The sequence below is a fragment of the Cyprinodon variegatus genome, unplaced genomic scaffold (assembly GCF_000732505.1).
Source record: "Cyprinodon variegatus isolate N-32 unplaced genomic scaffold, C_variegatus-1.0 Scaffold1109, whole genome shotgun sequence".
Classification (NCBI taxonomy): Eukaryota; Metazoa; Chordata; class Actinopteri; order Cyprinodontiformes; family Cyprinodontidae; genus Cyprinodon; species Cyprinodon variegatus.
In genome coordinates this window covers 135,753-163,371 of record NW_015151562.1, presented here as the reverse complement: position 1 = coordinate 163,371, position 27,619 = coordinate 135,753, and the positions used below count along the sequence as shown (strand labels likewise).

The 27,619-nt window shown below is 36.6% G+C and overlaps 1 protein-coding gene across 1 annotated transcript in view; it reads right to left on the bottom strand.

Moving 5' to 3' along the window:
- LOC107101531 (immunoglobulin superfamily member 3-like) overlaps positions 1-27,619 on the bottom strand; it is a 116,191-nt gene that overhangs the window by 38,272 nt on the left and 50,300 nt on the right. Inside the window, exons 3-4 of the mRNA XM_015400479.1 lie at positions 8,830-9,249; positions 2,074-2,460 (exon numbers count right to left, since the gene is read on the bottom strand). Coding sequence (XP_015255965.1) covers positions 2,074-2,460; positions 8,830-9,249 — 807 coding nt within the window. The remainder of the gene's footprint in view (positions 1-2,073; positions 2,461-8,829; positions 9,250-27,619) is intronic.

Below are 27,619 nucleotides of genomic sequence, written 5' to 3'. Positions count from 1 at the left end.
TACGTCATATGCTTCGTTGATCTGATTGGTTTATTTGGCCCGTCTATCACCAACATAGGCCAATCAGCTAACCAGTAGTTTCGCCCAAGTATCAATATCAATGGTCTGTGCATCATATTTTAATTGCCTAGATAAGTGATTTTTAACCAATTTTTACAAGACTACTTCAGTGACTAGTAACACCAGAACCATAATTCTGTCTGATGCATTAAAGAGAGAACGGTTTTAAACTTTTTTTAGTTTGTATTGTGTTGTTCTTCCCATCCATTACTTGTAATAGATATTGTGCACTTGGTCTAAAGATTTTGTTTCAGGGATTTCTAACCAACCCTGATATTAAAATCCAAAATTACAGCAATGTGTATAAAAAGAGTATTAGCCTCAGTAATAATCTATGGATTTGCTTTTCTGATGCAAATAGGCATGCATGGTTGTTGGTTTGTGTTTCACACTTCCTCATAGCAGTAGATTTTAACAAGCCCAGCTGCCATTATGCAAGGATTAAGTGGGTATAAGAAATAGATGGATTAATTACACTTAAACCTCAAAACATAAAGATGCTGCTTTATTGTTCAAATAAACAAAATATAGAGAAACATACTGCTGTTTGCTTGTTTTGGTGACACCTAGTTTATCACCAAGCATACAGTAGCAAATAATGCAGACCGCCAGTTTTCCAACCACCGACTAAATCTAGTTAAACTGGGTTTGATGTCCCAGATCCAAGTTCCAACTTCAAAGGTAAGTTAATTGCCAATAGATATGTCTCTTTACTTACTATTCTACACACCTCTCTACAGTTTTCAGACATTTGGATTTAGACATCTTCTGCTTTGTTTTTCACCATTTTATTTCTTAAAAACTTTATGTACTTTGAATATGATGTGCTCTCAACTAACCTCTGTTTGCACAGTGCATATATATTTTTTTCATTTAGCTTCAAACCTTCCTTTCCCATCAGTGTGAAACTGATTTAGTTTGGCAGTGGAGCTAACCCTTGCCTTTCCATTGCAAATGTAAACTTATCCATCAGCTCTGATTTATCAGAGGTGTTTACAGCTGTTTTTTTCTTGTGCCGTCACCTCAGTCTTCATCCCACTCATCAGCTGTAACCCCTGCTGCAACCTATTACGAACTTGACACCTTTTAAACCAATTAGAGCGTGGAGGCAAAAGCAAAATTGTATAAAGTTAAGATAAATAAATCAATAAAGAAACAGACAATTTTCAGCAAAACCCTCTCCCAACAGCAATGGATATTAGCTTGAGTAAGTTACATAAAAATAAATAAATCCTTTATAGAAAATTAGGGTCTTTTATTGAAAAAGATAAACCTTCCTTGAATAGATATTCCGTTGGGAGCTACTGCAAGCTGCACACCATTGTTTTTCTATCCACTAATTTAGCAGGATGTGCAGCAGCAAAAAATAAGGTAACACTGACTGGTTTGTAGGGGATACTACTAAGTCTTTATTATCCTTGTAGCAGCTGGCTGCATATCAACTGTTCCTGTCCTTGGGGACATAGAAGTAGAGTAAGAAAAGAAGGTGGCAGCATATTCCCCCTGCAAGATTAAAAGAAGGAAAAGTCTCAGGGGCAGTTAACAGAATCATGACCAAAGTTTTAAAGGTTTGACTGTACCTTTGAATCAGTGAGCAACAACCCTGACACAACCCCAGTGGGTAACCCTGCTTCAGCCAGCTGAAGAGGTCTGCTCCAGCAGAACACATTAATTTAGCCAGGGGAGCCACTTACATGGCCCTCAAGAGCCTAACGCCTTTCTCTGCTTTTCTTTCTCCATACTTTCATTTCATGGCTGTTAGCTCTTTTTAGTCTGCCTGTGCTACTTTCCATTATCAGCCTATAGTGTTACTCTCCTCTCACAAAGCAAAGCAAATGGGGAAGGACCACAGAGCTACATTACCAATCTTTAACAATCCACTCAAGAATACACATCAGAAATAAAAGCACCATTATCCTTTTTCTCCAACTCAAGACTGATTGTAGAGTAAGTGAAGGAATAGATGAGTCTTAAGAAGTGAGAGGGACATTTTGTGGTGGATTCATTACTTACTGAATGGCTGAACTGTGATCTGGACATTGCGTGACCTCTTGCTGCGGTCAATGAAATCCCCCGTTGGTGTCTTTTCTCGCTCCGTAACGCGACAGATGTACTTCCCTGTGTCATTTACACGCAAGCGATGCAGCTTCAGAAGGTGCACATTGGGACTTTCTTTACGCACGGTCATGAGTCCATTTGCCTCGCGGTCGATGTATCCAGTGCCCAGGACAGGCACGGCATTGGGGCCCACCATGGCCACCGATGAGCTGCTGAAGACCCACGACACCGAGAAGAATCGCTCAGGGACATTCTGAGCATCGATGGTGCAGCGAAGCTCCAGCGGCTCACCGGCCACGAAGGACCGCCGCTCCGTGCTCACCTGGATGCTGAAGTCTCGATCTGAATGGAAGGAAGAGAAAGAGGGAGGCAACAGTCAGTTAGGCTTAAAAATGTATTTAAATCTAAGAAAGCAGACAAAAAATAAATATTGTAAGAGTGAATATCCTAAAAATTAGCTTCTGATGTCTAAAATCAGATAATTATTTTATAACAGGCATCAGCTGAACTAAACAGATGAAGGCAAGAGCAAAAGAGGGGGTGTGGAGGAAAAAGAATTATTCATAGCTAAAGGGAAAAAACTATGTAAGGTTGAGGTCATTAAGTGCATTGATCTAAAAAGAATATTCATAAAAATCTTTACAACCATTTGCCATAATTCACAACCAGAATTAAACAATAAAATGTCTAATTAAATGTAGCTTAGACTTTTAGCTCGCTGCTTTGTTCCACCCTCCTACACAGTTTAAGTGAACAATTAGAGTTAACACTGATAAGCCAACACTTCCACAAATTAGGCACATTGGTATTTTTGTTCTTGTTTGTGTCTGTGACCATCCACTCACTTTTATTTCTTACAATATTTTTCATTTAATCAGCTAGCAACTCCCTCATGTGACCACCCTCATTTTAATGATATACAGTACGTTATAAACGGTGTTTTAGAAAAAATATTCATGTGGACAATTTCAAAGTCTGCTCTGGTTCAAAAGCAACAGATGTAAAAGCATAAATAGGAGGAAAATACTAATTTACATAGCACAGCAGAGACAAACTGATCAAGACTGCTGAATGTTCTATGCCAGGGGTCTTCAACGTTTTCTAGGCTAAGGACCCCCAAACTGATGGCGAGATGGAGCAGGGACCTCCTAATTTTATATATATAGTATGAAATTGTGTTATATCAAACTATTCCTATAGTCACTCTCTTACAGGTGGAGTAATGTAACAAAAGTAATTTCTCCCTGGGATTTTTAAGTATTTCTGATTCTAATTCCTGGTTGATGGGAGAGGTGTTGTGAATGAAACGGTGGCCAGCTTTGAAAGAGCTCCTGTGTGTCGCTGAATGTGTGCATTGATGACTGAAAGACATCTTCTGCCTCCATTTATCTGTTTACTACAGTGTATAAAAAAAAGTCTAATCGACCAAAACTTTTGCGACCCCCAAGCAGTACCTCCGTGGACCCCTAGGGGTCGTGGACCAACTGTTGAAGACCTCTGTTCTATGCAATCCATCCCAGTTTAATCTATTCCATAGTTTGCCTGTTTTGTTTCTGTTTTTGTAACATATTTGAAAATACACATTTTTGCTTTTAGGTGTTTTAAAGAAAAAAAATTAAGGGTTTTAAGTATAATATAAAAATGGATAAAGGAAAACTCTTTAGTTAAAGAAATAACATGTTCTTTGATCTTTAATTTCTTCATTTTCTTTCTTAAAGAAAGAAAGTTAAGGATTTTAACTACGATGGTTCAAAGTCAACTCTTTACTCAGGTTTCAAAATGAAGACAAATAATAACTTCTCTCTTTCATTTATGTTTCCTTTTAGATATATGAATGGAAGAAAAAAAATCCCTGGGAAAGGACATGTAAAGATTTCAGTTCAATGGCACCCTGGGCATTATCTATTCTAATAGAGCTAGTTGACTTTTATTTATTGAAATTCTTGGAGATTAATTTACAATATGATAAGTTTGACTCTGGGACTCTCAATGAAGTAGGTAAACGTAGCACTAAATATGCATAAGTAAAATGCAAGAGGAAAGAAGAACAGTGAATAGATAAAAAAAAAAAGGATAATCTATGGCTACGAGATCAGTAAATTATGTTTTGAGGATATTTGAATTAGATCAATGTAACTGATTGGCAGGTGAACCAAACATCATTAAAACTCTCCAAAGTGCTTTAAGACCTGGCTGAATTTACAGTAATGTGACAGAGGATAGGCTGCAGTTCTGGTGAGGTATTCCTCATTTTCAATATGTTGTTGTTTAGATGAAGGTAAAGAAAAAGTAAATAAACAGAAAAGTAAAAGAAAAATGTAAATTTCATTTGGTTGGATAGGATTTAAGAAGGGAGCAGGGTGAGAGACAGGAGAAGGAAAGATAAAGTGAAAGATGCATTAGGATTCTGTCTGTTACTTCTCTCCCTAATGGTGGCTGTGGGTGATTAGCTAGTGATGAGGCTGTCTTGAGATCCACTCCATCTTTTATAATAGAAGCCTAATGGAGGAGCTGCTGTCTCCCTGTCTATTTCTTATCGCACACACTCTGTCAAATATCCCCCTTAAAACAGGTAAAACATAAAACAGGCAACTTTAGCCTTAAGGCATGCAAGCGGCACCCTCGTAATGTGATAGACACACCAAAACAAGTGGAAAGGAAATATACACACATACCAAAGTTTAAGCACTTGGGTATACAGCTGCATACTGCCGAGCAGCTGCTTATTCTCTTTGTCATGCAACAATAAAGGCATCAATTATAGATTATAAGAAAGACAGAGTGACAAAGGGTGTTGGGGGTTGAGCTTTTCATTGCCTTTGTCTTCTCCCCATAGTAGCATGAGCTAATCTCAAGTTTTATGGAATATCTCACTTCAGCCGCTTGTTCTCATACATGTTGTGCTATCTAGGGCACCATCGAGTTGCGTCAGGCAACAGCGGATCGGTGCTTAATGGACAAAGGCAAAACGATTTCTACTTTAAAGTGATTTGCTGGCGTGAGACACTCACCAAAGCAAAAGGCAAAGCAGTTTATCACCCGAATCTTTGGCCTTTTCTCAGAAGCACATTGTCTCTTTATGTGCATGGAATACATTACAGAAAGTCTGAAGTGCTTGATAAGATCTATGCGGAGCAAAAAGTTATGAAGCTGCTTTTGTTACGTGTCCTTCTAGTCCATGAGGAGATTGAGAGCCTGTTCAGATGATTATCTAATGAGACATACTCCAGTGCCACCCACCCAACCATGTTCTTTTGACCTTTTTCATTTTTCCCCTAAACAATCCCTCTCTAAATCATCTCAGACTCTTTTGCTGCCAACATCTTGTAACCGAGAACTCCAAAATGAATGTGCTGTTATCACAGAACCCTATGGGGTTATGGCTGTTAGATACAGTGTAATGTTGCTTAAACGTACGTCCTTTTCTTAAGAGTTTGTATTCTGCTAGGATCCATTTGATTAAGAAGTGGATATGCTGCATAATGGAGTAGTTTTTAGCATTGTTGTTTTGCATTAGTGCTTGGTATGAATTCTGACCTCATGCCTTCTGCTTAGAATATGCACATGTGATTGCTGTGTCTCTCTAGGTACCCCTGCAGCTAAATTGGTCTTAATTGCAATTCTCTACTATTGGATGAGCACAGGGTGTACCTTACTATAAGCCGCCCCCACTGTTTTTTTTTTCAACACTTGAAACCTACATATATTGGCCGCACTGGGCTATAAGCTGCTGATATCTACTCAACTGTCCCCCACCAAACCTGTAGGGGGAGCTCTACATTTCACCCCTAAAGTAGGAATGAAGAAGAATGCTGCGGTTAGCTCTTTATTTCAGCTCTGCAGGAGTTGCACACATTCTTCATTGATTTGACCGCTTTAAATCAGCAGATAAATGTCAACAAATGTGTAAATTCGGGGCATTTGTTCTCCGAAATGTCTGCTGCTAGCATGTGCTTCTGCTAAATGACTTAGACTTGGATTTATTTTGTCATTTTGTATACACGATTGTAAACAAAAAGAAATTTCATTTAAAACAGCCTTAAAAACAGTAATAAATACATTAAAGGGAAAAATAGTAATATAAACATATGATTGTATATTTACAATTCTAAATTTTTTTTTAGATATATATAAATAAAATAACCCATTTTACACAACATTCAGCAGTCTAATGAAAATGAAAATAAAAATGAAAATTAAATGAAAATTAGCTTCATCATTTTTGATTTCCAACTTTTACCTCAACCCCCCGCCGGTGATGAAAGGTCCACAGAAATGCCACGCCTTTGTAACCGTGTGGTTCAATGCATGGGAGAAAAATAGCGACTTATAGTCCAGAAAATAGGGTAACATGGAATTTAACTTCCTAACTTACCAAGAACATAAAGCTCTAGCACAGCAAGCCTTAGGATTTACCTGACAGTGGTTTTTAACTTCCGCTAAACATTAAGTGTTTGATTTTTTACAAACATTAACTTGTTTACAATCACAAAGCAAATATCATACATTTAAAGATGTACATGGAGGCTAAATAGGACATAGCTTATATAAACCTGCTGACAATAAGAAGACTGTCTCCTATCCCTGCACCTAACCTCAGAGCTCACACAGGCCCCAAAGAAAAGAGATCTAATTTTCCCACATGCTTAAATCACACACTGCTGAAAACTCTCCCAACTTACTACCATCCTTCACCTTCTGAGTCTCCTTTTGGTCCATTTCCTTTTTCTACATACTTTTTATTTATTCTCTTCTTACAGATTTTGTACAGTGTCTTACTGATTTTAGAAGAAAATCATTTGCAATTCTGAAATTTGAACCATGCGCTGCCTGGGGACATTTGTTTATTTGTAAAACACGAGTCTCCCATGTCAAACACACATACTGTTTGGAGACATTTAAATATATTCTTGGATTTGGTTGTAATATTGCCCATCAAACAGACACAAATACAAAGTGGGGAGCCTGTAGAGGTTTAGTTAAGCCCTTTTTAGTAAGCTAATGAGCTTAGCGTGAGATACTGATCAGCAATCAGAGGAACCCAGCCCACATGCAGGCGTGTGTGTCTATCAAAAGGACAGAGGGGATCTAGACTGATGTGATAACCTATTTTTCTCTTTGGTTCCCACAGAAACGCTTCTCTCTAATGTGTGGATGTGAACCACAAGATGGAAGGGGATAACTGTTGACTGATTGGAGTTGGTGGTTAAATGCCCAGTTTTTCATTATCCCCGTGTTAGTGTCTTTGTGCATTGTACATTTGTTCAGGAAGCAATGGTTGCAATGGTGTTCTTTTCATGCTCATACACTGCTAAAATGGTGAGAGGCTGGTTATGAAGCATCTTTTACAATAACCCAGTTAAGCCAAGAGCATAAGCCAGGTGCATTTAGCAAAACTAAATTAAAAAACTTTTACTATGGATCTAACTCCCGACCTAACTATTGAATCTATGGGCCCCGCTTTAAAATGTGAATGCTACATGTTCCTTAAAATGCATTAATATATTTTAAAATGGCCCTGTGCAGGTCTGTAGCAAATATCAATCTAAGAACTTACAGAGACATTTTAGAAACACATAAGTAAGCTTTACTTCGGAGAGAGACAAGTATAAACAGAAAAAGGTTTTTAAAAATGTCAATTTTCTTAACATTTTTAAAATATAAACTTTTAGTGACACAGAATCAGTTTTAAAATCCAATAAAAGGGTATTTTTCTGTTCTTCAGTGCTTCTATTCTCTCCATCCATAAATATTTAGCTGATTCACAGGATATTAGTTTAATGACGAATGGTTTAATACTGTAGTTTTTCTGTGTGATTACAATTAATCTGTAATCAATTTAAGAATTTCATTTGTTACAAATGTGTTTTGTAAAATATTTTGACTAATATGCTTTTGTTAAAAAAAAGGAATTGGATTTCTGCTCTGAATAAATTTCTCAAATTAATATAAATATAAGGGGATAATTGGGTCTTTTGTGGGACTTTTTTTCCCCAGAGAACTTTGAATGCAACAAAGAAATCTCTTTCAGTGAATTTAATTAGTAAAAAAAGTATAAGGACTATGAAATAAACTAAAGAAACTTTACAAGTGTTAATTATCAGCCTTTGCATTTCACAACAGAGCACACATTAAAAAGTATGGTTTTGGCAAAAACGTTCACCTTTATTTCTCTCCAAAGATTTAGTCTGTAATCTCCAAAATTAGAATTTTACCTTAAATATTCTCATCTAAATGTAAGCTATATGCAAGGTAAACTGTGAAAAGAGGTTTGGGACCTTGAATGCTTCTTTTATGTGCATAGTTAAGTAATTTATGTAAAGTGTCTGTTTTGTTTGGAAACTAAAGGAATCCTTTCATCACTGCTCATTTGGAATTAATGTTTTCCTCTTATAGTAAAAGACCAACAAGAAAACCACTACCACAAATAAAACATTTTTCTATTGCCATTTAGTTATTTGATTCAGCTCCCTATTTATGAATAAGAAAGTGAAAAAGTGTATTGATTGTTCCCAAGAAATTGCTGCACTCTGATTTAATGTGTCTCAGTTCACACAGTCTGAGTCATTATCTGGAGTGCACCTGAACAAGTGGAAACATTTTCTAAAATGCATCAAAGCACCCACCTTTGTAAATAAAAACAATGCAATTCGTTTGATTTGTCATTTGTCATGAACTTGACCATATTACGAGGTTTAAATGTTCACTCACCAGTGGGCTGTATGCGAAGTTGTGTTTTTTCACTCTGCTTGCGGATCATCGCAAACCAGCTTCCGTCTGGATCCTGGATCCATTCAACAGCCTGACAGTAGAGCAATCCCTGGTCTACTGGCTGAAGCTTGTGAATGGTCAACCGGTAGGATGTGGCACTGGTTTTATCCAGCCTGAGATCCCCCGCTGCAATCCTCTGCCTATAATGTGCTCCAGAGCGCAGGACAAAGTCCCTGGACAGAGTGACCAGCTCCTGAGGTGAGGCAGCTGTATCTTCAGGGGATCGGAGAAACCAGCCAACCGACAGGTGGGTGTGTTGCATTGTGGTCCTAGACACCTCACAGTTGAGCTGTAAGGTGTCACCCTCCACTTTGGACAAAGTCTGGGGAGGTGCCGTTACTGTCAACGAGTCAGGGATGACTGAAAAAAGAAAACAAATATGAAAGTTATTATTACCATCACAACTGTAAACACTTATCACCAAAGTTGTGCTTACCCAGCTTAACATTTAGTACCTTATAACAGTATCTCTATACCTGTGTGACTTTATGGTCACTTGAATTTTATGAGATAGACCTTCAAAAAACAGTACACATTTATAAAGTGAAGAAACTGATAAGTTGTTTTAATAGGAATTTATAAATATAGGCTTGATGTGCCTGTGTTTAAATTCTCAGTCATCCGGGTCACTCTGGTGTGAGGCGACAGAATTGACAAAGACTCCCAGAGAGTTTTTGAAACGTCTTCAGAAAACACTGAGCAAAGTCAGATTGCCTTCCAAGTTAAGCCTGTTGTGTGGATGGGCTTGATAATAAAGCATGGTTAGCTAACAGAATCAATGTTTAAGCTTTCATCCAAAGTTATGGCCCAACTTCAAACCCACAAAGACATAGCTTTCCATCTAACTGAAAGGCGGGGCGAGGAGATCCTTATTGGAGAAGCAGCCAAGAAGCCTGTACCAAGTATGGCTGACAGAGATCAAAAGCTCAGGTAGAATTAACTGTGGATATGGCAACTTAGTAAAACCATTTGTCATGAACTCAACAAATATGGTATTTATGGAAGACAGGAGAAGAAGAAAGGCATAAGAAAAAAATTATCAAAAAAAGATAATGTTTTTTGATAGAAGGAAACGAAGCACAAGACATGGAAGGTATATCTTTCAGCAGAGAAACGACCTTGTCGTACAGCTGGAGCTACAATTATATGGTTTAACAGAAAGCATATTGAATGGCCTCAGAGAAATCCAGGTTCCAATCCAAACTTCATATATTTGCTTTTAAAATGTGCAAGGCCCTGTATCTGTACCTCTGCTGTATTTCAAATACAGTGTTTAAATACCATTTTTGGTTTATCATACCATTATGGTATTGAGAAAATAAACACCCATGTAGCTTTAAGTGACAAATAGATTCATAATGAGAGGAAGGTGTAAGGAAAAGGTGTTAATGATAACAGTCTATTGTTCAAATGTGGCCGCCCTCTATTTTCGCATCCATAAATGACTTTCACATAACACTGTGCACTGATAGCTTTTTTCTCTATCTTGCTCAGCCAGATACCTCTAGGGATGTTCCTAACACTGCTTTCAGTGATTATATACAATATTGATTGATAAAACTAAGAAAACCTAAGATTCATTCCAAAACATCTAAAACATTTGCATGAATACCACATGAACTAAAAATAATTGCATAAAGATAAAACTGACTTATAATAGATTCAGCGCAGTAGAAATAAGGGAGGGGGGTATAGAAAAAAAGCCAGATGGCTTAAACAGAAGAGATGAGAGAGAGAGACACTCAGGTGCAAGAAAGGAAGAGAGACATCAAGATGTGAGAATTTAAGAAGGCTGGAATCGCTCAGCAGAACGACAGAAATAAACATGTAAAGCTTTTTAAAGAAACACGTTTAGCTGAGCGAGTATTTTTGGACTTGTACCAGGGAGCCACAGTGCTGTATATCTATGTGAGCGTGGAAGATGGAAAAGGAGGATTTCAGACAGGAATTAAGACGCTAGAGTTTAATACCTTATTTAGAGCTGAATTCTTGAAAGGTCAAAACGTCAGCAGGGCACAATACATTACAAAAAGGACAGGAATAATGCATTTAGGGAATTAAATGTATTCAATTTAGAATACATAAGCTGGATATTATAGGGGAGTGATATGATCAGGAGTAAATCTTTGCAACCAGAAAGTCATAATACACTGTGTTTTCAACAAGTTCAGTGTTTTTACAGAGCTATATGGCTACTGGCCAACTGTCACCATTAATAATCTGCATGCTCAAGCAGCATTATTACATTTTTGACCAAAACCAGTGCAAGACATAAGAAGAGGTGTTGAAATTTTTGCACAAAAGGTGAAAAATATACTCATGATAAAGATGCAACAAAATGCAAAAATAGTTTAAAGTAAATAATCAGGCAGAGGTTGGATGTTGATTAGAATGGGCTTGGATTTTCAGCTTGATCCATTCATAATCAGTGACTGATCAGTCTGAAAATCAGATCTCTTTTCAGTAAGAAATCAGTAAACCCACATCAAGTCTTCAGTAGACTTGCAGCAGAAGAAAGGGAAGGTTGAATTAAAAAAAGAGCAAAAACTGTTTTAAAAAGGGTTCATATTTTACAATTACTGCTTATTTTGTGACGCTAGCTATATTATGATCATTGGTGTGTCTTATAAGTAATTTCTTTAAAAGAAACCGGTATTACAGATACTTACAACAGTTAGGGATTTAAAATAGGTCCACAAAATATCTGATTGCTGTATCTGTAAAACTGCAGTCCATTTTGTAACGGTAGAGCTCCACTGTACTCTCTTTGCCTTTCTTGGATGAGCTGAAAAAAATACTATCCCAAAAACAGATTAAAACTGAAACCTGTACTAATCTAATGTGGGTTATCTTCTTTAAGAAATCAACTGCTGATAATCTTTAAACATATACCCTCTTTAGAAATAATAATAATATTTGGCGTCAAGTTTAACTCAAAAGTACAGTTTTCAAATGTGGATAAATTAAGAGACTACAAATCACTGTAATGGTTTAGTGTTAAGACGGCAACAATGGCAAATATTTAATAATAGTAAAGCAATAATTAGCTAACACCATATTATTATAATACTATTAGCACTTGATTAGATGGTAGTGTCAGTTTGCAATAATATGCCAACAATGAATTTACTGCGGATATGTAGTAATTACCACATTAGCCTTAATTACAGATGAAAGAAACATTAACCTGCACTCTGCTCTGAATGTAGATATTACACTGTTAAGAACAATAAAACTACATCTTCTAAAGTGTGTCTGAGCTTTAAAAACAAAGTGAGGTATAATGACAGAAAGATCAGGAATCAGCCACTGCTAATTAAACAAATGGAAGAACAAAAACAAGAGGATGAAAGGAAAAACCCTACAGCATCTAGAGTGAAGAGGCTTGACATTTGGTTGCTTTGGTTTAACAAGGCACTCTGAGACAAACAACAATAAAGCAAAAGTAGCAGGAAATGAGCGTAAAAAAGAACCAAGTGGGCCAGTTTGAGTTGCACTCTAATGAGGTGCTACACTCAGGAGATACATAAACTAAGTCAAGACAAGACCTAACTGTGTTCTGCAATACTTTGCCACATTTTTGAAAATAAAGATAGGCTCTGACTGAAAGCGATCTTTAAATTGCTCCAGTTGAGTGTTTCAAAAGCCATCTAGCTTCAAGGGATACAAATGAAAGTCGTAGGCAGTAATAAAAAACTCATAAACCTGTCCTGTTGGTGCATTTATTTGTGGGCTGCGGGATAAAAATTACTAAAATATGAATCATTCCCAGTATGTGTTTGTGCTGTTTGAAAAGCCTTACATTTTCCACCGATTTGGGTTGAGCATTTGTTAGTAATGACTATAACATCTCGGTGATAACTCAATCCAATCCGCTTTTAAACTTGTTTTCTTCTACAGGAATATTTTAGAAGGACAGATCCAGCCTTTGGCAGTATCAAAGCTGGAATCGAGTTACTTCAAAGCCTATTGTTCAGAACTTCTGAACCAGAGCCGACTATAGGTGCTCTCTGCTCCACTGGTCATTGGCTGATGGCCTCTCTTTTATAGCTCATTCCTCAATGTCCATTATGGTAAAGGCAACATTGAATGATGTGACCTTAAGCCCTCTGCATCTTACCTACAGTGGTAATCAATTTTCACCTTTAACACATAGTCTTCAAAGGGTGACAATTCTTTTATACTTGGAGAATTTTGTTTCGAAGGCCTTTTAAAGGTCTTTCAGGCGTGGTAAGGCACAGTCAGCTCCGATAATAAGTTGTGCTAGTTGGAGCCCGACCGTCACTTCATTTATTTTCAAAGTGTTTTTCAGAGGATTTCTGCACATTCTCAGGTCTAAAATATGTTTCCAACTTAAATTTCTATCTACAGATACATAAGAATATCTTGTTCATTCTTATCCTCAATCTCAGGGCAAGATTTGTCGCAGGTGACGAGTTTAAGACTATCGCATCTTCCACAGGAGTTAAACCTTAACCTGCCAAAACAAAGCTTTGGATAGCTCAATGCCCGTTCCATTAACCTTAAAATTCAGTGCTGGGAATGGTTTCAAATCCAACCTGACCAAGAATAATTACAAACAGAGTTATACATTGTATGTTGCTTTTCATTGTGTTAGAATCTATTATAACCCACTCATTAAATCAGATATTTTGGATTAGGCTTATGGGATTTAAAGAGTGGGATTGCTACGTAGTCAAAATTCTAACTGACGTTTTGATTTTATTTCTATTGCTGTAAGCCCAGATAGTACAACTACCGAGTCAATATGGAACATGGCTTCAGTCCTGCTGAATGTTCAAATAAGTGCCCCAGATTTACCAACGAAGTATAACTTAATTGAAGAAGAAACAGGATTTATCAAAAGTTTTTCCTGTCCCCTGTTTCCATTAAGGCTCACATTACCCTTATTTCCATGAAATATGTTGGGCTACCAAGCAAGAGCTTAACTTCAAGAGAAAGACACTTAAAATTTGGATACATCCGAAGAGTAAAACACCTGGTGGTAAATCGCACATTTTAGCATCTCTAAACTGCTCTTACCCATCTTTCACATAGCTGTTTTAATGAACAGTTGGATTCTAAATAGGGCTGAAACAATTAATCGGTTAATCATGATGAATCGATTATTGTCTTTATGTCAGTGGTGGGTCCATCAGGTTGTCTTACGGCCTGTTTTAAGATAGCTGGACTGATGTTGACTAAACGGTCCGAAACTCCCATCTACAGATCCTCTGTAGTTAGTTCTGCCAGGGTGAGATGTGCTCGTAGTTAGGATGTTAAGTTGTCTCTTTTAAGTCAAGAATGAGTGAATGGCAGCCTCAAATAGCCCTACAGTTACCACAACAACACACCTACGCTACAACCTGCCTTTGCCACAGCAACTCTCCCACATAATGCTTTGCGGCCGCTGAAAATAGTCCATAGTTACTGTAACAACTGTATCCACCAACCTGGAGCCTAAACTGAGTCATCTCCCCTCCACAGATACACCTATATAGATACAAAAAAATGCAGTCCAGTTTATTCATATAATGCCAGTTTGCAGGATAATTCACCTTAAGGCACTTTAGAAAGTAAACTCAATCTAACCCTACAGATAGATTGGTTAAAAAGTTTTCTATTACAAGAAACCAAGCAGATTGATTCTATTCATTGACTTGAAGCATTTGTCTCCTATCTGGGTTGGCATGTTGCGACAGTGGACAGTTGCTCGCATATCGACATCATCAGGTCCCTGTGTCCCACTTCTTCAAAAGAAATTTCGCCCCCTCCCCCAAGTCAGTTGAGTCAATCACATCTTACTGATGAAGCACTGCAAGAATTAGACTAAATCACTCAGTCTCAGACTTTTTTTTTTCTAAAAGGCTAAGATTGTAAACAAACCAAGATCCTCAAACAGCCCCACTGACCTCAATCTGTGGGGGATTAGGAACAGCAAGAGAAGACTTGGGCACAAGCATTCATGTTAACAACTTGTGAGGACTCGTAATATCTTTTTATACCTGCTGGTCGTAGGACTGCAACAGTCAGAACAGTTTTAAACGACTTCTTAAGGGACATTTAATGTTTATTTTTAAGATGTATATTTTAATGCAAATAAATGCGATGAGTCTATATTGCAAACTCAAATTGCTGCCTTTTCTATAAATTAAAATACATGTAAATAATCTCAAACAGGTCTCATTAACGCCCATTTCAAACAAACATCATTTTGAAAAGAATACCAATGTCTGAAGGAGTGTTATCTGTATTAAGGCTACACTACAGTTTGTAATAACATTTGGTTATTACAAATGTAGCAATAAGCAAGAGAGACCTTATTCTATTATTGATTTTTAACAAATTAAAAAACTGAAAAGCCTCAGGGAATTTAAAATGGCCTCCACTTGATATCTGAGTAATTTCACAGTGAGTAGACCCCATTGTAACAGTAATTTTGCTCATGGTGTTACAGCATTTGCTACAATCATTATTAAGTGGTCATCAAAAGAGGTCACATTCATTGATTTAGTGACATGTGGTGATTAGACATTATCACCTTTGATCTGAAGTAGATTTTTACTTGGCAACTTGTTGTTTCTTTTGCTTTTTTCCAGTTCTGATTCTAGGTAAAGTAAAATTAATCGGCAGCGGCACATACACAAAGCTGATTAACATTACTGGCTCTTGATTGGTTGTTTCTGACATTGAGAGGTGTATTATTAAAAAAAGGCAGTAAGACTACTGGGAGGACCGCAGCATATTGGTCTCATATATTAATGTCAGGACATAGTGACAGCTTTGGCTAAAATGTAAAACGTAGTTTTAAAAGTACCTACTGCACTGCACCTTTAATATATTTTAAAATAAAACATGCAAAGTTGGATGAACTGCATGAGAAGTTCAGTAATGAAAATAAAAAACTGTAGACTCTGTTCCACTTATGCTTTTTGTTTTTACACATTTAGTAACAACCTGGTGGCTGAAATTGTTGAACTTGTGAAGAAAATGAAATGAATGTGTAATATATTTCCGTGCTTCAAATGAAGCGACACATTTATATTTGAGATAAAGAATAGAAGAGTTATAAATTTGTAGATGACAGATTGAAACTGACATGTAAGAACATTTGTTAACCTGATGTGACAGATTGTTTGTTCAACTTAACATATGGGAACTGTCATAAAAAAAAGGGACAGTTTCAAGAGAAATAACTGAAAGGAGGACATCTGCACAGGATTGCTTCAAATAAAGAGACAGAGTGGATAATAAGTAACCTATGCTACAATCATAACTGCAATTCTCTCTTCAGATATTGCATTATTAACAGACATACCTCTAAAATGCATCAGCTGCTACAAATAAATGCAGACCGATATGCAAAAACCACCCCCCTGCCTCTCATCCTAAAGAGTTTTGCCCTCTTCCAATTTGAAAATATACTGATAATGAAAAAGAGGTTCTGAACATCCTCAGCGTCATGTTCTAGATATCTTTTCTTTTCTCACTAAATCACATACAAAGCAAATTAAATGAGGCCAAATATTGATAAACACAATTAAATGCAACCACTAATATGAACAAAACAATGCAGTTTTCCCTCACTATCCCTGACAATTTTGAGTAATGAGGTCATTGAGGATGCTGTCATGGTTCTCCAGTTTTGAACTTCTTTTTGAGTTTTCAGTTATTTATGTAATTCTGTTTTGTTGGTCATTGGTTTCTTCTCCATTTTGTGTTATATTTAACCTGTGTTGCATTTTTTCCAGTTACTCTGTGTTGCCCTTTGTGCCAGTCTCCTTTCCCCTAGCTCCCTTCTAGTTACTTCTATCCACACCTGCTCCCTATTAACTGATTAGCCCAGTCTTTGTTCTGTCCTCCATATATACACCTCCTGTGCAGTTCCTCAGAGCTGGTTTCTCCTTATTGCTTCTATCCTCATGTGAATTCCCCCGCCTGGCATCTCCTAGTTTTGATTTCTTGTTTTTTGTTCCTAGACTTGTGTTTCTATTGCTATCTTTATCAAAATAAATCTGCTGGAACTTATCTCTGCCTTCTAAACTCTGCATTTGGATCCTCAACCAACTTCCACCCAACCTTGACAGATGCATCATCTGAAATAAGAATATCTAGAAAATCTACAAGACAAAAGTGTGTGCATACTGATTGCTATAGTTTTATGTGATAAAATCTATCAATTTTAGACTTAGTTGATATATTCTCTTGCAAAGAGTATAAAAGCTCAAAATAATGTTGACTGTGTTAGTTTACCAATAAATAAGGTAATATCTCAAACGTACAGCTTACATTAAAAAATCTTCATATTTATTAGCTATTTTGATTGGCACAGCCACTGTTAGTTGGCTGTGAGTCTTTTAACCCCTCTTCCTGCTCTACCTCATCTGCAGCTTTAGCTTTCATCTCCCTATATTCCTGATCTCCCCTTACACTTTTTAGCTTTCTGAAGTGACTGACGCTTGTCAGCCCTCCAGCTGGCCTTTTAAGTCCAAACACACTAGGTGAGAAGTGTGAGGGGGCAAAAGGATGGGTAGGAGGAGGGAGGGGGGATTTGCAAAAGATGACATGAAAAAGATGATTATTTATGAAGGCTCATCTGTGCACTCCACATGCATGTAGCTTTAGCATCTTTTCATACTGTGGAGTTATAAAAGCAGCAGAAAAAAGAAAAAAATCAACTAAAAAGAAGTGGAAAATCAAAAAAGCTGTGTTGTTGTGTGTCCTAGTTTAAATGCTTGTAGATTTATTGTGTTTTCTTTACAGATTGATCATCTGAGAGTCAAGGTTTATCTCTGATGTCTTTTCATGAGGGTGGATGATTAGCGGAGGAACTGCTATGATTCATGTCGGCTCGTCGCCGCGGTGACAAATGTTAAGGCTTAGTGTTGTTGGCTGATAAAACCGGCCTGTTTGTATGTATTAAGTAATTCATTTCTCCAGTCCTTCCATAGTTTTGAATTTGACACCAAGAGTGGGAGTATTTTCATAATTAGTCAGAATGAAATTGATTTCCAAAAATTTGGTAATAGATAACTGCAAAAAAATTACTGTATGCAGGGCCTTTATAGACTTCTTGTTGTAGTCTCTAGTTTACATCCATTTATCATAACAGGATCAGGACAAAATCTAATATTTCCTGAGTGAACATTTGGGCATGGGTAAGTCCAAACTGATTTGTAAAAGACATCAAGAGAAAACCTGCAATTTAAAGATAAATTAAAACTAAATTTACCTTAATAAGTTCTACATAATTTCTATTGCTTTCTACAAACTTCTGTCCTGATTCTGATTTGATATTTGCCAAACTGATGTGTCAGATTTCAGAAAGCTGAATTAAAAAAATTGTCCTCATGACAAGAACCTGACTTTAATATAAATATTCAGATATCAATATAGTTGAAATTAGGCCTTCAAAGTGTTTTTCTTACCGATAGCCTTAATACTCCATTTCTAGTTATCTTTTTTAACACCTGGTTGCACCAGGATGCAATCCTGACATAAGCTGTAATATGCTTGAACAGTGGCATCTTTTTGAAATTCAGAGCTACCCAAATGAACAATCTAACATCACGATAGACATAGTTTAACAGTGATAGGAGAAAAAGATTTTGCTCTGTGGTTAGAATGCTAAAAATAATGTACGGAGAATTTAAGAGTAGGCTTTCAAACCTATGAACACTAAACTTAATGTTATGCATGATGGTGGTGGCATCCTTCTAAGGGTTTTACCCAGTTCAACTAACTAGTGCCTTTTAAAGGCAGATGCAATGTGCAGGAGGTCGTATCATCTCTAAACCCTTAAATTTCACCTAAATTAAACAACTTAATGACCAAAAAACGTGGACCCAATTTGTTGTTCTAACAAAATTTGAAGCCCTAACAATCACCAAAACTAGACTCTGAATGGATAAGGTTAAAAGTTTTACATTACCATAGCACCAAAGCTATATTGAAGCAAATATACTTGACACATTGGAAAATTATCCAAACTACAGGGTTTTTTTCTTGTAAGCAAGAGAAAATTAGGGGCCCTTTTTTTCAGACTGACAGCAGTTAACAACCACAGTGGGAAAGAAAAATCCACCTTAGTGTTAGTCTAGACTCAACCTGGTATTTCTTTATCTGGCATCGTGGAAAAATAAAAACATAGGAAACAAAGCACTTTAAATTTTACCAGTTAAGAATCTTGACTTTTTAAACCTTGGCATAGCCTGATACGAGTAACAGTCTTGAGAACTACCACAGCTCAACAAAAATTTGCCATAAATTTGCACCCACATTTCAATTTAAAACTTACTGAAGTTGTTGGTTGAATAATCTCGCCTCTTTTAAAATAAGAACATTTGAGAAAAAATGTTATATCAATTTTACTGACAAGTAGATCAGTCATGGCCACACTGGGTAATGGTTTGAGTGTCTGTTTGTGTGCATGTCTGTTGCTGCAAAGCAAATGGCCACTTGGCAGAGCCAACAGGGTAATTATTGTTAATTACTCTGTAAAACTAAGAGCACTACTGAGAAGAAAACAGATCGAGTGGGTGAGATCGTCAGCCTCTACTTCATGCGAGTACAGTCTCACGACACAGCAGACGTCACTCAGTGACCCAGAATGCCTGCGGCATATGCAGGTGTACCAGGTCACATTGTAAAACAAAGAGGAATAGGTACGGAAATGGCCCACGCATGACTTTTAGACTCCAGTATCATAGCCATTCACATCCTCCATGGCTTTGTTATTTTCTGCGAGAGATGTGGATGAGTCAGAGTGAGGGTTGAAGTGATTCAACTGGGATACTTGAAGAGAGGAGGGTAAAGTGGGATGAAGAAAAGAGAAAGGAGGGAGAGGAAGAAAATAACTAAGATGCACAAAAGGCCAATGTTCTTTTAGTTGATACGTCCAGTACATACAGCTCTGATTTCAGTCCGGGTAATGAAAAAAAAACAATTACACAAAAATTGTTTGCTATACTGTAGCTATAGATAGTATCTTACTTTCTCAACAGCTTTCTAAATCCATATGTAGAATACAAATTTGTCCATTCACAATCTCCTCTCAAAAACAAGACAAGCCAAATTAAACACCTGAGTGGTAACCAAAAAAAACTCCTATAAGCTGAGGTCTATACCCTCTACATTTCCACGATTCCCAGCTTAAAACAAGGGTAGAATAAGGATTATAAAGAGGAGAAAAATGGGTAATATTAGGCTAATGATTTAGAGCTCCAATTAAGAGATGCATCGCCTTCTGTAATAAAGAACAAAGGACTGAGTGGGGGGAGGAAAGGGACAAGAGTTGAAGGATTTCACTTGGGATCGGTGTCCACAGCAGGGGGTCCATCTATAATACAACACATATGATAAAATAAGGCCTTTCCCACTAATTTAATTTTAAAAAAGCTTTTTTTTGTATTGACCATACTGATTTATGTGTTCCTGCATAATTATGCAAATATGCACATAAAGATCTAAGAAAAAAAAACACAGTCAAAAGAAGAAAGGACAGGCAAAATGCTTCTCTTTTTAAAATAGCAACTGGAAAACTAAAGAGGTAACTGAAGTTCACAGGTCTTATCATTTGTAGCTAAGCAGCTGCAAAAAGTCTTGTTAGAGTCTTATTAAATTAGAAAAAAACAACAATGCCATTGACCACTTATTAGGTGAAATAATACTTTAATTTTCATAACTTGATGTCTACTCTCTCTAAGTTTGAACTTTACTAAAATGGTCATTTTGGAAATCCTGTTTTCCTCTACACCATACATACAGACATACATAAATATAAGACAGTTCTATGAAATATTGATTGATTGACTTTAATGATCTCACAGCTGAGTAATTTACTCGTTACATCAGCTCAAATAGTCAAAGAAGAAGAATGTGCCAAAGGAATAAAAAGATTTTTTTTTATATTGGGATCATTATACCGGGTTATGCATTAGTTGTTTACAAGGGTATTTATATGGATGGATAGTTATATTTATTTATATAGGTGTCAAATAACAGTAAAATCTTTAGGTCCTGCAATGTGTGCAGTCGATCAGCTAACTGTATAAACCCAAGGGGTAATTCCTCTAACTCTTCTCTTGATTAGAAGCGGTTTGTCACTGGGATCTTTCACAAAAGTCATGGCATTTAAAAAGTTGTGATTGTCACCATCAGATAATTACCTGATGTAAAGTCTGACTGAGACAAAGCAAATATCAGAATCAGAATCTGTGGAGACCGCCCCCACCCCCACCCCAACCCCCCAAAGGCATCAAGCAGTGTGACTACAAACTGTCTAATATTGTTTGCTAATCCCTTGGTAGCTCCAGTAATTTTATCCAATAATAATTCTGTTTATCAAATAATTATTAGCAGCAAAACAACTTGAACCATTCGAGTCCTGCAATGTTTGCAGTTGATCAGCTGAGTGTATAAAAACAAAGTGTAACTAACTCCTCTATATCTTCTCTTTAGTAGCCCAGTCATTGTTCTGTCTACCATATATACACCTCCTGGGCAGTTCCTCAGCTCTGGTTTGTCCTTATTGCTTCGATCCTCATGTGTATTTCCCCCCTGGAAATATACATTTTTTTTACATAATTATCCTGCAAAAAGCTAACAGAACGGAAAAAAAACATTGCCTGATAGTAAGACATATTGCATTACAATATAATATAAAATCATAAATGTGAAAGACATTACCTTTAAGTGATTAGAAACCATAGCAACTGAAACAATAAAATGAAAATCAAATCCAACAGCCAAAAGAACAATACACATATATTCCGGATTGTGTCATTAGATGCTGTGTTGACTTATCATGCAATTCGTAACCAGCTTGACACTGACACAACTGAAGTGTTGCTGTCAAAAGCTCTAAAGAACTTTTTCTCCCAGTTGTTTAATTATAACTCCAGAGTACTGCATTTGCATGAATTTTCTTCTGCAGCCAAAAAAATGTCTCTGACTAATGAAAAGTTCCAAAATATATCAGTCTTCTTGTCTAATATATTCTATCTGCACATAAAATCAGCCAGGCTGAGGGTGGATTTGGAAAGTTCAGGTTGCGACTCTTTCCTTATGTATGTTGTCACTGCAGCTTCTTTAACCTGCATCGTCAATGCGCAAAACATTCATACTGAATTAAATTAAATGCCTTTATCATCATTGCATATTACAATATAACGAAACAAACTTTTGGAAATGGAATGGAAATATATTTTCTTATTTCTTGAAAATAAGGCGACCGGGTGAGATATTTGCTTTTTGAAGACAATTTACCTCTTAAAAAAGACTTATCAGGTTTGTAAGCTGAAGTCAGAGCTACCTCAATAACTAATGGAGGTATTATGGCACCATGCATCACCGGCTTTATCCACAACTTGGTTTAATGTTTAGGTCTTTATCAATCTAAATGTGTCACATAACAACCCTAAAATGTAAGTGTTTTCTTTCTGCAATATGTGCCATGGTGTAAATGGCTTTGAAACCACCTGAGGAGAAGAGTCTGGGCTGCAGCTTCATGTATTAGAAGGATAAAATCATGAAATCAGAGTCTCTCACCTTCTAATTTTAGTGTTGGCCCCATTAATTCCTGTGTTGAACCACCATCAACAATTTGTCTAGAATTACGTATTGAAGAATTTGCTTTATCCTTAAGTTTTGAGTCTTGACTTGTTGAGCTGGTGGATCTGTGTTAGAACTTCCTTTTGTGAAGCTACATTTTCTTTTTTATGGGAGCCTGAATATTCCTCATGACTGTCTGAAGAATTTTATGTTCTGCATATTTAATGTTTTGCATTAAAAATAACACCCTAGTTCAGTTGCCTTCTATTTACAAAATAAGGATTGTCATTTCCCGCATGACTGATAATATATACAACATCCAACATTACTGTCTTCTTGGCTGGAAATCAAAGAAGTCCACCCACAATAAGTTGTTTTCAATATAAAAAATTTAAAACAGCATTCAGAGGACTAATTAAAAATAAGTTGCAGTGGGCAAACAAGAAAAGTTTACATCTAAAAACAATCTAGTAAAAGACTAGTGCCTTAAATAGGCCACAGTATTAATTGATTGTCTGACAACTTTCAACTGATTATGCAGAACTTCACACTGTACTGTCATCTGACTCCTAAGCAAATCTAAAACTGTGAAAAAGAGATGAAACAGGAGCCTGGTGACAAGGAGGGGTTAGAGCTAAAAGGGTTGAAGGGATAGGAGGGGTCTTTCAGATGCTGTTATGAGATTTTAGTGTGGAGCTGTGAGTCTTCTGCCAATGAAACCTCACACATGCATGTGTGTCCTGTGCTCTAACAGATGTCGCACTGGCTGAAAATGAAATGGACCTGTACATTTAATAAAGGGGTCTCTGAGCATTCTTTTGTTTCTCCTTACACCATCATTCATGTCCAGCCCACTTTTCTCTTCTCCTTAAGATGTCCTTCCATTGGTGCACCATCACTCAACACGCACTGTGTTGAGTGCATTTCTCATAAAAGGGGAGACGTGTCAGCAACTAATTATCACTTCCTCTAGTTTTTTATCACTTTTTTTCACAAGCTCATTTTCGTCTGGATGGCTTTGCAACACAATGGCAGTATTCTATAAACACAGTGTTTGTTTATGGAAAATATGGAATAAAGTCCTAATACCATTGGTATTATATATACAATTTGTCAGGGTTTAAAACGGCTTGCAAAAGTATTCATTCCCTAGAATGTTTTCACATTGTCCCTTTACAGCCACTAACTTATATATAATTTGCTTGGATTTTATTAGGTAGGGAAGCATAACATAGAACATAGTTTAGAATCGAAAAATACTGTAAATAATGTTTTATTTTTTTCAGTTTTTTATTGTCATTACACTGTCACAAGTACAGAGCAACGACATGAACTCTCTTCATTTAACCCATCCCCTTGGGGAGCAGTGTGCTGCCATTGTGCAGCACCCGGGGAGCAGTGTGGGGTTAACTATCTTTGCTCAGGGACCCAGATTGGCGCTTGAACTGAGAACCTCTGGATTCCAAGTGCAATGCCCTAACTACTAGGCCGCCACTCCCTTTTTTTATTATTTTTTTTTATCTTTGATTTTAAACACCAAGACCTGTGGAATAAATATGTATTCAGTCCACATTCAGGATAAATACAGGATGTCTTTATCCACTAAGCAAAGAAATGCTGCAATCAGACAAGATTAGGTGGAAACAAAAGCTGTGTTTCCATTCAATTGAATTTCAATTTTTAACCAAACTTTTAAAAGTTAGAAAAAAAGGAAATGTGAATATGCAGTTTTTCCATTTGGTTTGAAGCAAATTAACCAAGCAGCCGAAAGGCGTCCTATGTCCTCGTCCATATTACATCGTCAAGCATGGCTTAAGTAAACAAGAAGTAGAGGCTGCAATCTAGCACTGACCACACATCAGTAATGGAGGAAAGTTTTAATCAATGCATTGTGATTGGGAAAGTTTTTCTTATGTCAACATGTCAGCAATGGCGTTGCTGCTTCAAATCATGTTTTCACACATAATTGGAACATCTGTGAAGAGGCAGACAACAGAAAAATTGTTTTTGCGAATTTTAAGGAATTCTAATTTCGCCATTTCCATCAAGCTATTATGATGCAATCGTTCAAAATGCACATTAGAAAAAGCTGATGGAAACGCACATCATGTGAACATGAACTTCAATTCAAGCTCAAGATTTTTTTGAAATTGGAACCAGATCTTTGTCTGGGAAATTCAAACATGAATGTACTATTGTAATTCCACTGTATGTAAAAGGTTTTTCTCCTGTTAGAATGTGTTTCTTTACTCCATTTTGCATACTCCAGCTGTGTGATTAGTGGTAATTTAATATAAATTCTGCCCTTGTGTAAGAATGGTGATAAAATCTCAGGTCTTGAGCCTAAATCTGTGGTAAATGGTTATTCTTTGAAGCAGTAACACTAATCTTTGAATTAACTCGCTCCTGAAAAAAGATGACTCACAGTAGATATCAAATAGTTCCTTAAATTTTTTGTGTAAAGAGTGCAGTGTGCAGCTAGCTCTACGGACTTTTGCTATCTTCACTCCAACTATTATATTCACAATCATCTCCTTGTCCTCATCCTTCTTTCCATGTTTTTGTAATGGGATTCTAAAAATGAACACAAAAACACCCAGACGTTGGCATCCATTTTTATTGGACTGATCTAAAGGTATTAACAAATTATGCAGTGAGGCCTCTGACTGTACATTGCAACAGGAATAATGGTGTGTGTGCAGTGTTTTTCACCTTTAACATGGAGGGCAAAGGTTTTATTAAGAGCACCAGCTTCCAAGTATTTCATGTGGCCTCTGCATGGGTTGTATTTATATAGATACGCATATGTAAATAGAATGATTTATAAATGCGCTTCAGGTTTTAAAGATACAAGTGACACTTTGCAGGGTTTTACCGACTAGAAAAAGGAAAAAGGTTGTAATTTTAGCATTTTATATAAATGCTTTACTTAGTATTACTGTATACTGTATATATATCATCTGTTCAAAACTATGCTCCCATGACTAGTCTGCCTATTATAGTTGAAAATACAGCGAGCAAAGAGGCACAGCAGAGATCAAAGGTCTACCTATTGCTTTTAAACCCATCAAAACCCACAGGATGTTAAAAGCCTGAAGGAATGGCAACTCTGACCCATTCAGAGGAGGCCTGCACACACAAACTAACCCTCATCCTGAGGTGTGCATGAACTTCACTGGGTTACACAGTGTTATAGGATGAGTTGCTCATTAGAAACCACAGAAGATTAATAATAGAACAAACTTAAACTAGATGGGAGTTTACTGTCATGGTTTTGGTTGTAAACCTAATAGGTTGTGAATGAGCCTAACATCACATATATTTGTGTTTTATCGTTATAACCCTGTATTTTCGAAATGATAACCTTAGCTTCCACACCATCCTGAATACAACTGACAGAGATGCAAAGGATGTGAGACTCTCTTTAATAAAAACTGCTCCAATGGTGCAGCATACAGTATAAAAGCACACGGCTGTTTAACATCAAAATTATAAAACAACACACAGATCTTGAAAGGCTCGGGGAGAGAACTCAAAGTAATGAACTGGTATTTAAACTCTACATATCTGCATCTAATTGTTATCTATGTAAAGTCCAAGAACAGTTTCGATGTACAGAATGAGAAACATGGTGGAGTTTGTAAAACTCCACCATGGCTTTGACTTAAGAAATTTCAGTTTTATCCTATTTTATCATACAATAATAATAAAGCAGCAAAAGTTAATGTATCACCCAAACCCAAAATTCAGAAACCACATCTGGGGTCTTCAGGCATCAATCTCAGCAGTGTTCTAGATTCTAGTGGATTTTCAGTGGGATTTCATGCAATGAAAAACTTAGAGAAAGTTAAAAATAAAAACCTGATGGGATAAATCACTTTATGATTTGATAAGATACTACTTTAAAGCCTTAAGGAAATATAAACACTACAGCTGAAACAATTAATCGTGAACTATTCGCCAACTGATTTATTAATTTGTTGATTAGCTGATAGAGTGACCCACTTAGAGCAGTAAATATACCAAAATATACACACACACACACACACACACAAAAAACAAAAACACATTTATATTTTCAATATGCTCTACCCAGAAGTCCTGTAGTGGAAAATGTTTAGTTTCACCTGGTTAAAGTCCATAAAAAAATGTTTAAGAAACCTTTTGCTATCCAATTATTAATAGATTAATCGAAAGAGAGAAATCAACAGATTAATCGATTAGCAAAATAATTATTAGTTGCAGCCCTTATAAACACCATTTTCCAGTTTCCTTTTGCCTCTTCACAGAGATAGTTTATGTTTAGGCATTTAGCAAATTTTCAAATCCTTGTATCTGCTGGCGCTATTGTCACCAGTTGTAAAAGATCAGTTGTCAGCACAGATAGATAGTTTCAAATGCCTAGCAAAAGGCAAAAATTTCAACCTTTTGCAAATATCAGAAAGTTAATAAATGTTTTTGTCAAATCTATACTAATCCATAAAGTCATCAGTCAAAACCAGCTTAACTCGGCATATTAACACAGATGTTGTTGGCCGACAAAACAACGTTAAACTGAATGTAGGGTACTGATTATTGTGCAATAATGATTTATTTTTTATAGATATAGATAAGAAAGAAACATTTATCTTCATCAGGCAGAAAACATTTGTGGGGGATTTTAAAAGTTTTATTTCCGGTTTTGGTATTAGCCGACAAAGGCATGCATTGGCCAATTCATTAGTGCAGCGGTTTCCAAATGGTGGGACATGCCCCCTAGGGGTGGCACAGTGTAATTAAAAGGGGCGTGGTATTATTAAATAGAATAAATGACTCCGTTTATTTTTTATAGTTATAAACAAGAAAGAATCATTATTCTTAATCAGGCAGAAAAAATTTGTGGGGGATTTTAAACGTTTTATTTCCTGTTTTGGTATTAGCCGACAAATGCATGTATTGGCCAATTCATTAGTGCAGTGGTTTCCAAATGGTGGGACATGCCCCCTAGGGGTGACACAGTGTAATTAAAAGGGGCGTGGGACTATTAAATAGAATAAATAACCCAGTTTTGATAGCATATCTATTTTAATTCTATTATACATCAGAATTGAAGGCTTAACTTAAAATAATTGCACTTTATTGGTGGTAGTTTTAGTGATTTAGAGTGCAGTTTATTTTATTGCAACAAACTACTTCCTGC